The 13,490-nt window shown below is 33.6% G+C and overlaps 1 protein-coding gene across 2 annotated transcripts in view; it reads right to left on the reverse strand.

Annotated features, from left to right (window-relative positions):
* LOC145663215 (uncharacterized) overlaps window positions 1-13,490 on the reverse strand; it is a 54,936-nt gene that overhangs the window by 31,863 nt on the left and 9,583 nt on the right. For both annotated transcript variants that reach the window (XM_081729570.1, XM_081729571.1), the window contains exons 3-4: window positions 5,418-5,555; window positions 4,577-4,652 (exon numbers count right to left, since the gene is read on the reverse strand). In XM_081729570.1, coding sequence (XP_081585696.1) covers window positions 4,577-4,652; window positions 5,418-5,555 — 214 coding nt within the window. The remainder of the gene's footprint in view (window positions 1-4,576; window positions 4,653-5,417; window positions 5,556-13,490) is intronic.

Consider the following 13,490-nt stretch of genomic DNA (forward strand, 5'->3'; position numbering starts at 1 on the left):
AATACTCTTGGTGGAATGTTTTATATGTATAAACCTCTGTCTCTCTTAAATATCTATTTTTTTTTTTTCTTTCTTCAAACTGCCACTTGAGTCCATTTGTAAGATGCTAAAGAGGGAAACATATCTAGGTAAGCTGTTACAGTAAGTACAATTACTTCCTTGACACACTAATTGTTTCCTTATTGTACCTTTCGTATGCAATCTCTTTATGCAAACATTTGTACGGATGTATTGAAAAAATATGTCTGCTGAAAAACACCAACAAAGTCCACAAAATTTAAAGTGAAAGTGAACAAAACAGTCACAGTCTTAAAGGCTGAACTTTTCAGTTTAACTTATTACAAATTAACTACTAGAACTGGGAAGAACGATCAAGTAGATCACGGATGTACGAAAGTAGTTGCTGTAACTTATAATAATACACACCACACTATTAGTACACTTCAATGTATTAAATTACTATTATAATAAGCTACGTTTGATATACCTATTACATAATTACTATGACGAATATTATGAGAACTACTATAATAACTATCAACTGTCATACACCAACTCCCAACTCCTGCAATCTTTAGCTACTGCAGGTGTCTGACTGTAATTATCAATTTACGAGATATGTGCAGCTACCATGGTGAACTAAAACAAGGTCGGTCATGTTTTGTGAAACTGAACAGTTATTCAGATGAAACTATTGTCCTACTTTGTCGAAATGCAACTGAAAGAAAGAGCGTGTATATAGCGCAAAATATGTACAAGGTGTTTCAAAACCACTGACAACGTTTGGGAGGTGATTCCAGACACCAAAATAAGACAAAAAATATAGACCAACCTAGTGCACAAATGCTTCCAGAGATAAAGGCTGCCAAAAAACATGAAAAAATGAACTTAAAAGCTCCATAGCTAAAAAAAACTATGGGACCTACCGTAGTCGGGTCAAGACTTCACTTAGGAACTAGTATTTGCCCTATCCAAATATCCAAGTTTCAGAATCCTGCGGTACTTTCGCAACAATTTTTATAGATAATGAGCACTTCAAATTTTATGCCCGTAGCCGAATAGCCGAACTCCCTCTATAAAAATTATTGCATGAATACCTTAGGATTCTGAAACGTACTTTTGGACTGCGCACATATTAGTTCCTAAGTGAAGTCTTGACCGACTACGGTAGGTCCCATAGTTTTGGAGCTATAGACCTTTAAAGTTCATTTTTTTTTCATGTTTTCGGCAGCCTTTATCTCCGAAAGAAAGCATTTGTACATCCAAGTTGGTCTATACTTCTTGTCTTTTCTTGGTGCCAAGGTATTACCTCCCAAACGTTGTCAGTTTTAAAACACCCTGTATTTAAGTAATGTGTGTGCAGATTCTCATAAGCCTAATTATCCAATAAAACTACATATACAAATTCTGTATTTATAACATTGAATTTATGTGGATAATTTATTTAGTTTATTTAGTAGACTGTCTCCATTCACCTCACGGGTGGAAAATAAAACTTAAGCTGAAACTAAAAACAAAGTAACTGAATAAATATACGGACTATAATATTAATAATACTCAGAGTAAAATAAAATAATAGTAAATGAAAGTACAGAAACAAAAGCTTAATCGAGAAGCTTGAAATATAAACCATGGTTATTACACTGGCCCACTTTCCCTAACTTGCAAGTTTCAAAAAAAATTTCTACAAACGACAGAAATGATTGGCTAAGGCAGGGGTTTTCAAACTGTGCGGCGCGTCTCCCTGAGGAGGCGCCGAAGCTTGTCAAGGGAGGTGCAAGGAATTAAAAAAAAAAAAAAAAAATCATACAAAGGAACATATGCAACAAGCATACATAAGTCTACACCCTTCTTCTTTAGTAATACATAGTGGACTAAACCTTTGTATCATCTCTATTCCACATACGATAGTCTTTGTTTTAGGGACATATGTGTTTATGTTGTTGATACATTTAATTTTTGACAGGGAGGTGAGTTCAGATTTTGGTAGCTGAGGGGAGCCTCAACTACAGAAAGTTTGAAAACCCCTGGGTTAAGGAAATGCAGGTCACGTAAAGTAGCAAGTAGTGTTCTTTTGTCAATAGCTTTCCGGAACTAGTCAAACAATTTGGCCAGTTTTCTTCGTGTTTTATTTCCTACGAGAGAGGTTCAAATGAAAACCTTAACAACGCAATAAAATTCATAGAAGTACGATTGATCTAACTTGACAGAAGTTAATATTGCTGGAATAACAACCGACACATGGCAGTACCATATATGAACACTGAATAAAGCAGAGTCAGTGCAAAGATAGCCACATGTACCGCGTTATAGTAGCGATCTATGATGTATTAAGAGTAAGGAAAGATGTTAAACCAATTAAAATCCATCATAGGATGAAAATGCAATATACGGTGATTCTTGTGTCTAAGAGCGATCTGGAAAGTTTAAAAAGTGACTTAACTTCTATGGAGGACGCTTTACTACAGGACCGGACACAAGGACAAATCGCCTCTGGGGGAGAGTTTGAGAAGCAAAATAGGCGTATTGCTACATGGAAACCAGCCAGCATTTTGAATATTATTATTGGTTAAGCACACACTATTGTCCATGATTCACTGGAGTTCAACAGTGTACGAGATTGGTGTCATGTTAATTAACTGATGATAAGGACCTCTGACTTCAGGTGTTTATTGTTTTATGACGACACCGACCTCACACTGCTTGTTTAACGGTGTCTACAATCCAGAATCTCCAAATTTCAGTGTCCCACCACACACATCCCTATTTCTGGCAAGGGCAAGGAGGCAAGCATTTCTGAAGCAATTAAGAGGTGTAAACCGTGCTACATGAGTAGATACAATCACAACTAAACACACTTTTCTGATGAGGGATCTACGCATTTACAAAGCACAGAAATACGTGCACTGAACGTCACGCGAACTATGTCGAAAAATGTGTTTTTTTCTCTTCTTAATAATTTGATATATATATATATATATATATATATATATAAAATTAAGGTTTTGCTGTGAATCGCCCTCGTATATATCACCGAAAATATTATTATCTCTCGTTGCGAAGTTAATGATCAATTATGTAAGGAATGGATACACATTTTTGCAGAAGAATACAAAACAATGATACACATAAATAATGTTGAGAAATAGCAAGAAATATGAGCAAAAGGCTAGTAATCACTGCAAAAATCAAAAGTATTATTCTAGGAAGCGCTTTCGGAAAACAATATTCTTTCCAGATGGAATAAAAGCGCTTCCTAGAATAATACTTTTAATTTTTGCGGTGAGTACTGGCCTTTTGCTTATATCTGTTGCTAAATGTTATCACCGCTCGCACTACTGTGATAATTTTGAAAAATCTTATCGTATTGTTCGGAAAGCACCTATTGACATGAACTACTTGCCGAGTCCTGAACAGAGAAAAACCCAGGAGAGAATTGGCCTACGATATACAGGAAAGTGACTGGTATAGAATATATAACCAATTAACCCACGAGGTCTTATTAAACACAAGTTTCAATACATAAAACACCTTAGATATCAAGAATTGTATAAGAAGGGCTCAAAAGACGCGTAAGTGCAACTTACTTACAAAGCATATAAGATGCTCAACCACTAAATAACCTAAGTAAATTGTTTCGTCTCTAACTGGAGGTCTAAAACCAACACATTTTTTCTTCATTGCAACGTTAACGTAAGCTACCTTATTAGTGTTAGAAAAAAAGAAAGTTTTTAACATTACGATTAAGAAATCTGATATACAATAAAGCTTTTGAGCTCATTAATTATATTATTCTACAGGGAAAAAAATAAATCACTCTCAAACACAAGTACATGGCATTAGCTAAATTTATGTATGTATATTTCTTTTATTTTTTTTTCGTAACCATGTACTAAATAGAACCATTTCCTAAAAAGGACAAATGCATGATTTGTAAATTATAATAGAGATTTTAAAGTAATTTTCCTGAAACAGAAGTTACGTCGTTTGATATAAATACACATCTGAAAAAGAAACTAATTTTGTATTTGTAATCATTACCTAAAATGCGCTCGAAAAGTGTAATAATCCCTTCCTCCTTACTATTAATTATTAACCCACCCACTTTAATGTGTTATTTTATTGTGCAAAAGGAAATCACAGTTTTCCTGTTTATACTATATAACAAAAACCTAAAGCTACTTGTGAACTGCAGAATTATCATCACTATTATTACAATAATAATAATAAAAGCACTGGTAACAATCCTGCAATTCACATAGTAATCTAGCAACAATTTTTTGCTTTTCTAACATTTAAATTTAAGAAAAACTTCAGGTTGTGAACATGCTGATACGTTATTTTAAAAATGAAATGATCAGCTTCACCCTGAAGTCATCCAACCTGTAACCTGAGTTCTTGTTTATCTTTTTGAAAAGATCTTTGGCGTTAATGCTATCCCAGCTACCCAAATAAGATGAAAATTAAAAAAGACACCCTGACTTCAATGGTGACGAATTAAGACACTATTGGTTCCTTGTAGTAGTAGTAGCAAAGCTGTACAGAAGTAGATATGCTTTTGATCATGAAGGCAGACCTGTCTTCAGGATTAGGGGGAATCCCTAAGTCTCCAGTACGTAGCTTTCTGCTGATCTCTTCAATCTGGAGTTGAACTGGAATAAAATGGGTTAGAGAAGGGCATAAAGCCCAACAATTAGACAAGAAATTATCATGATATAGAAGATTAGATCAAAATATAGCATCTGATGAAATAAAAAAATGCAATAAAATCTATTAAGAAACATGATTAAACAAAGAAAAAGATAATTAATTAAGAAAAATGTCATATCTACAAATACAGTAAAAATAAAAAGTACATAACTGTTTGCCTTACTATCCCAATTCTAGCCTCTATACAGACAAGATTAAAAGTGAGTACACTTAATCACAACATCAATACAGAGTATCAAAATAAACAATATCATATATTTCAAAAGTATTATTATTTGTTATTGCAACTGCTTTAAAATTCAATAAATTTATTCTCGTAAAAGATATTGGAAAATATTAAATACTTAAAAAAGATCTTTTAAAAATATATTTCACAAATAAAAGTTCATCTCTTGAAATCTATTAAACAAACACTCCTCACACACCCATTCACAACACAATACATAATATTTCAGAGGCAATCTTCAGGAGAAATATCCTTCGGGGACTAACAACACAATATCACATGCTAACAATAATTAAAACACACACAGTGTGAAATAAATATCAAGGTATATAAGAGGAGAGAACTTCGTTACCTAACACAATAACCTGCAAATAGGGGAAAAACATTTGCTAAATAGCATAAATCACGTAATTGTAATTATAAAACCCTAAATTCAACAACATGAAATAATACATTAATCATAACTTTGCAAAATCCCTACCTAAATACGCCTCCTCCTGGTTTTTGCTCAGGTTGGCAGGTAGAACGGTTGGCATTCCTGGAATAAACGTCTTCTCTTTCTCATCTCCACCCCATCGAGACTTTTTCTTCTGACGTCGCCTCTCTTCCTTGTCTAACCCTGAAGCAAGCAAACATTCATATAATAGAAACAAACTATCTCTGGACCTAATTAGAAAACATCAATAGTATTGAAAGACTAATATATTTAACGACGGTATTTGAAGATGCAAACAAAGCTTCTAAAGAGAAACGTCGGGGACAGAAATAAATTTATCTTCGCGTCATTGTATATGAATGTCTTCAATTTCAAGATTTTAAAATTCCGCATATAAAAATTTAAAACATGCGATATTAGAAGTCTTTCATTAAAAGCTTCGTAACAGTAAGAGATGAAACGAAAATGTCTGTAATAGACAGAAATTTGTAAATTTAAGTGGGACAGTAATGGAGAACTAAGGAGCAAAGGAGATTATTATTTTCAGATAATAAGGGCGATTGTAATGAGTGCGAGTAATTCTGGATAAGCTCTTAAAAGATAAGGTAGTGGAAACAAAGCTTCTTAATAATAAGGTTGATCCTAACACTTTAAGGAAAGAGGAAGGTTGTAGTAGTGACATAAGACATACGCATTGGTCACTGGGCTCACAACTAAAGAAGTATAAGGAAACAGACTTGTGACAAAATGGCGTGGACGCGTAATTGTGATGTACAAGGATGCGAGATGCATAGAAATTCAGGAAAAAAATATAATAAATCCATTGGAAGTAGAAATAAGAATGGGTAAAGTCATTATAAGGGCCTGGTTCGTATTTTAAGTTAATCTTCTAAATAATCCAACGCGTTTTATCACTTTCTTAATTGGCTTTTAATATTTGACCATGATAAGTATATCTAATTAGCTTTTCTGCACATATAATAAAATATATATAGACCTTCATACACACTTATCTACTCGTTAAGATGTCTACGTACATGTACAATTATTTTATATCGTTGCTATAGTACCAACAACTTATATTTTAGCTACCGATTACAAAATAATAATCTCGAAATCTCTATATGTCTTTCTTTTTCATTATACATCATATTGCTCACATAATTCGCCTCTGATCCCTTTCTGTAAATAGGCACAGATTGCCAATGATACATGCAACGTTATCGTTGTATCATGAGCGGATGGAAAGAACATATGTTGAGGACTTGCATGAAAGTGGAACAGATGTGTAGCCTAAGTGCTGAAAAATAAAATATAATAAGCAAGAATGATCTCCATGATTACCAATGGAGATCCGAAATTGGTGAAATTCTGTTGTTTTCGTGACCCCTACACAGATATCTAGCCCAGTTGTGGTGAATTTTATTATGTTCTCAAATATTAACTCGAACATGATTTTATCAATCAATCAGTGAGTATACGATTAACCCTTCGACTATGGACGTCCCGCTTCGTTTGCAAATTTGTAACGAGTCATTGTGGCTAGTCGTATTGATAACTTTCAAGATTGGACTTTTCAAATACTCAGAAAAATCTGAGATGGCGTTGAAGGTCGTAGTTCGACTACAGCGCCTCTATGATACAACTTTTTTCTTCTGTATATACTGGGTAAAAGTCAAACGTTGCTTTGTAGCGCAGTCTTACTTTATGATGCCTTTGGGACTGTATAAAGGTTTTGTCTCAGAGACAAATAATTTGGCGCAATAAAATAGATCGTTTAGTGCTTGAAGAGGATATAATTAGAAATTATTTGCATGAAGATTCTGATGACTTTCGTATTGATCCAGATTATTGGTACTTTCCTAGCGATGAAGAAGGCAAAGGAATTTTTTGTTTACAATTCTTGTATGTACGTATATTGTGTACATGCCATTGTTGTGGTATGAAGTAAATTTTCACTAGTTTTTCATGCCAGTGTTGAATGTAGGTGTTGGGTGAGGGTGGGTTCTCCATGAAAACAACATTTTCTAATAATAACCTATTTGAAATATTGGACAATTCACTGGAAACTGAAAGATCCTCGGAAAGGACTTTTGAGTGTCCGCAAGTTTTCCCTCAGGGCACCTCTCTACGGTAGGCAAATGTTTGCTGTAGGAACAATAATGGAAGGAAAATACTCCCGAAAAATACTGTCAAGGACAAAGTGCAGAAGAGAGAAACTATATTTCAAGGAGAGGAAGGATAAAAAGAAACGTATGTGAACTCTCTACAGCAATCACTTCTCAAGTTCAAGGAAAAGAACGGATATGAACCAAAAATCAAACCTGACATAATTTAGAGTATAACCTGTACAAATCAGTTGTTGATCATGGGAGACCAAATGTTAGGTTATTGTGTGTGAGAGAGAGAGAGAGAGAAAAAAAAGTTCTCTCTCATACTCATGGTATCCGTTGTAAACAGTTTCACATTATATATAAAAACACAAAACAAGAGGATTCATCTGTGAGATTTTATTCGAAATTTGTTAAAGCAACTCGCTGAGAAAGCAGGAACAATTTCCAGCATCATCATCCATCAACAGGCTATTTGGACGTTATTTTCCATAACTAGTGCCTTCATTGGCAACCGAAGATATAAAATTATGGGCAAAGCAAAGAAGTCGTTGGGAATGGAACTTGTGTTATGTAGGACTATACATTAGGGTGGAACGAAAAAAAAGCAAGTTTTGATTTTTAATTTGTAATAGCACGGAAAAGTTGTCTTTTGGTGTAGATAAGATAAAAATGAAATATGAAAAAAATTGGAGCACGTCTTGAGGTGACGCAAGGACGATAAATTTTCATAAAATTGCAATTTTCGTTATATTTTAATTTTTTTTTAAAAAAAAAGAAGTTGTCAAATATTTTTTTTTATTTCAAATACTGTCAAATAAGCAACTTTATGTCAAAAAGACACACACACACACACACACACACATATATATATATATATATATATATATATATATATATATATATATATATAATCTTTTTGGATTAAGTCTTGAGGTGCCGCAAGATCAATAAAATTTTGTAAAAAAACACTTTAGGAGCTAAATTTAGTGACATTTTGCCAACAGGAGTTGGCAACAGTGTTTCCGTGTGGTGACAAACTCAGGTTAGGTGTCAGGAGCTTTACCGAGTTCAGTTGAGTTGGCGTTTATTGCGTAACAGAACAACGTAATATTTTGTTAATTTGTGTGCTACTTTATTGTTGTGAGTTAAAATGGCTCAGTCTAAACAAGTGAATACAAGACAAATGTCGGAATGTCCTATTTTTCGAAGATTTAGTGATTTGTATGAAGTTGTACTGCCTACTTACGAAGATGTAATGAAGTGCTACTGTTTCAAAGTTGCGTCAGGGAAGTATCCTACTGTAAGTGAAATATGTGAGACTTTAGTTCCTAAAATAGAACAAATATGGTCAAGAGCTTCTATTCCCACTGTTTCTAACCTTAGAATTTCACAATTGATAAAAGTTAGTCATGCTAAATATAGGAATTTATTAAGGTCTAAAAGTAGAAAAGGGTCAGATAAGTTTGACTCGAACCTCGCAAAATTTAGAAAAGCTAAACGTTTATTTGATATTGCTGCCTGCAAGTGTCGAAACTTTGATACTTGTATAGAAGAAATAAAAGCACGCGTTTTAGAACAAGACTTTCAAAAAGATCAACGCTCTACCAGGAAAATGGTTATGAGTAATGTTGATAGAGCTATCACAAGCGCTTTGAAGAAGAAAGAAGCAAGAAAAAGTAAAGAAACACAGAAAACAGTTAAGTTTAATCAAGAACGGACACAAAGTAGTAGTGTAACAGAAACGGTTACTGACGACATTGACAGCACTGAAGACACAATAGACCTGACTCTTGAAGAGCAGCTACCAGGCCCTTTTAAACTGTAAAAAGATAAGTACTCAAATGCGTATGAAATTGACACCTGTAGCTTCCATCTGGACCGTACCGGAATATCAGATAGAGCTGCTTCAGCTATAACTAGTGCTGCTTTACAGGACTTGGGTTTAATCACAGGGGAAGACAAAACCAAAGTAACAGACAATATGAAAATTACACGAGCAAGATAAAAAAAATCAAAGAAATGTCATTAATGATAGTCTTTATCAGATAATTGAAAATGAGGATTGTTTTTTGATGGAAGAAAAGGCAAATCAATTGTTCAAGAAAAGAAAGGAACTAACTTATACAAAAAAGTTATTTCAGAAGAGCACGTTTCACTAACAGGAACCAAACTCAAAGTTTTTAGGTCACGTAACACCTAAATCTGGCACTGAAAAGGACATAGACGACAGTATAGTGGAGTTTTTTGAGGATAGAGAACACAACGAACAACTTTTAAACTTTACCGTTATTGGGTGTAATGGAACCGTTGTAAATACTGAACATAATGATGTGATTTCTTCGATGGAAAATAAAATAGGAACACCTTTATAATTGTTTGTTCCACGGAAATGAGCTACCTTTGCGACATCTTTTCTATCATTTAGATGGTAAAACGAAGGGACCCAATGAATTTAAAGGCGAAATAGGTCATCAGCTGCAAAACTGTACTAATCTTGCTGTGGTTACTTTCTTGCGAATTGAAAATAACCTTCCTCTTTTGGATAACATAAATGATTTCAAGTACGGATCGAAAGTATTCGTTGGATATGTATATCGCTGTATCAAGTGGAAATTGTTCGCTAGATTTATCTTTAAGAAACCCAGGAAAACTTCTTCACTCCAGGTGGCTTACATTAGCAAACCGTATACTTAGATTGTATGTGGCAACTGAGAACCTTAAGACTCTAGCTGAGTACATTGTAAAAGTGTATGCACCTATGTGGTTTAACAAAGTCGAAACCTTCATGTACTTATAGTTCCAAACATCTATTTAAGCTTATCTCATATTCACGCTAACTCTCTGATGATTTCAAGAACGTTCTAGATCCAGTTATTAAAAGAAATGGGTACTTTGCTGCTGCAGAAAATCTTTTGTCATGCTATGTGATGAGTGCAAAACTGTAAGAGAACCCGGTTTACGACGTGTTTTAAAAGCAAGAACAGAAAATAGAGGCGGATTCAGGAAGTTTACAGTTCCACAGATAAACTTGGACGCAAAGGTTTTATCGACACGATATCATGGACCGAAAATGGCGTAACTGAACCCCCCCCCCCGGGTAAAACATGTTCCCAGTACTTCTTTTAAAGACTATACGGAAGACATCTGAAGCTCAACCAAATAGTCAAGCGGACCTGCTTATCGACTTTCCCCGGCTTCCTTATTACACGCAAGCACTGAAAAGAGTTGTGAAACTGGTCATCGAATCGGCTCAAAATGTCGGTGGTTCATTCGCAAGCAAAAATATATATCACCCAAAATTGACTCACGTGAGAACATGCCAAAATTTGATTTTTTTAAAAAAGTTCAATGTGTCAATGAAGTAGAAACAAACGTTTTGCAGCTGTAACATTTGTAATCATTGTGGGTATTTTAAACGATAAAAAATGAACTTTCATTGTCTTTAAAAGTGTATTATGATATTTTTTTTTAACGTGTATTCTAATAAAAGATATATGTAATTGATTCCACGAGCTTTTATTTCAACCTCATTTACTACTATTTGTTACAGCAAAAATAGTTCCCAAAAATTTCAAAATCAGCAAAAAACAAACCTTTTCACAATAATGTTTTTAAATTATATTTTGTAATTAATATTTTTCCAATTCTAATTTACAACTATCTTTTGTAACATTATATGTACGAGAAAACCATAAAAAATAACTTACCAAAGTTTATAATTTTTCAATTTTTAATTTCTTTTTATAAACTTCAAGCTCTTTGCGCCACCTCAAGATGTTGCAGTATAACAACCAAACTTTTTCTTCTTCTTTTTGAACCTAAAAGACAACTTTTCCGCACTATTACAAAACTTAAAAAAATAAAAAAGGCCATTTTCGTTTCACCCTACTATACATGTCGAATTGTTTTGAAATATACCATACGCGTTCGAAAGACACTATATAGATTCCGCTAAATGTACATCCTGTTTACATGTGATCTTCTACATAAGAAAGATTCACTAGGGTAGTGTAATTTTTGTATGTTTGGTTATTGATTAGCTACTTTTCTTATTCAATATTATTGTCCGGACTTTTTTCCTATTTCTAAAAATTGCAGCAGTGAAAACCTTTTTATACGAAATATTACGATCTGAATATGGAAATTCTTTGAAGTTCAAATAAATTCACTAAACGTATTATAGTTACATTTTTTTAAAGGCGAAAAATCTTAAAAACATGCCGTATTCTGGAGAAAGCCACCGCAATATCCAGATGTAGTCAAAGTGTTCAACTTACCTATGCCTGTTTATCGTATAGTTTTCCATAATATCTCTTACTTTCGGAATCTTTTCTGCTGCCAGATATGTCTAGCTAAGCCCTTGTAGACTTTCCAGAAGACAAAATACAGTATATAGCACCCATTGTAAATAAGTTATCGGTTATTATGAAACTCTTATGTATGACTTATTCGCTCTGATGTCATTTAATCCTCCCACATTATTCTCTGTGAAGTGTTTAGTAACATATTTAGCTTTCATTTTGAGAAGTCAGTTCATATAAATTGCGTGTAATACTTTTGCATTCTTATTGCTTTTATAGAAGAACATTAAACAGATGCTATGTCAAAGAAAAATTAATAATGTCAAATATAATCATAATATTACCGATTTACGTAGTTTAGTGCTGGAGGCGAGTTAATTCTTTCGGACAATTTTCTCAGTTTTGATTATATTTAATAAATAATTCTATATTGTTACGGAAATCACTCTTCACAAAAATATCCATAAGAGTTAATTTATAATCTCCTCAAATACAACTCATGCGATGTTGTTGGTATAAAATATTTTATTAACAATCCCAATATAGGTAGCAGTCATTTCTCTGATCAAGTCCACAAACAGCATTTTACTATCTTGGAATGAAGTTTTTCGAAAACAATCTTGTTGGTATTTCATAAACAAATGTTTCAGTAGAAACTGCAACATAACATACTTCAGTTTAAGAAATTGGAGCTTGAAAGTTTAGTGGGGTGACGTGTACCTTTTATATGAAGCGTTTGCAGTCTTTGATTCGAATTATAGTCTTATAATGAAAAAAAAAAGTTGATTTTAGCATTTGTAATTATCATAAGAGTAGACTGTTTCCTTTTTTCGTTTGTACGTAGTTATCCAAATGTAAAGTTGACAAAATTGAACCATATCTTTAGTGATCATTTTCAAGTGAAGAGTTTTCATTTATAATTAACTGATATAGGCAGATTATTTTCGAAACAGATGTTACAGGGTGGCCACTCATTTGGAACTTCAAAATTCCCTGACTTTTCCAGAAATTTTCCCGGTTTTCCAGAAAATTTCTAGAGAGATCTAAAATTGGTATATCATTGTTTCTCAAAGCTTAAACGGAAGCTACAAGTGAAATGCAATGTGGACTAGAGGATCATTATTAAAAAAAGAATCACAAAAAACACTAGCGAAGAAAAATAGTCTAATTTTAATCACTTACTTGCCTAATTTTCAATTCTCCTGTGTGTTTCCACTCCACTGTAACCAACTGCTGCACAGGACGAGAAGAGGAATGTCTATCCCTATCGCTTTCCAACCTTAAGCTTAATACTAGTCACAAAAGTACACACAGTTACAGTCCACTACTAAAACACAAATTACTGGAACGAACACTACTTTACTGAAATGTTTTAAAACCTCAAATCACAGACTTGCAGTTCACTAAAATCAAACTGAAGTTAAGACCACATCCACTTAAATGTTTTAAGACCTCAAACCAATAATCTCATCATCAATTGCAGACAATTTCTCCTTGACATCATTCAACAACTTCATTTTCTTCGCCTCGAGTTCAATAACTTTATCCTTAATGGCATTTCTCTTCTGTTTCTTCTCTTCCTCTTCTTGATTCCTCAGAGACTGAACATATACTCCATGAGCATTGCGGGCAGCATGGACAACCCTCTTTGTAATTGGAAACTTATCAATACCACCCACAGCTGAAATTTTATCATGGACCTG

This window comes from Thermobia domestica, chromosome 10, assembly GCF_964235325.1.
Source record: "Thermobia domestica chromosome 10, izTheDome1.hap1.1, whole genome shotgun sequence".
In the NCBI taxonomy this organism is placed as follows: Eukaryota; Metazoa; Arthropoda; class Insecta; order Zygentoma; family Lepismatidae; genus Thermobia; species Thermobia domestica.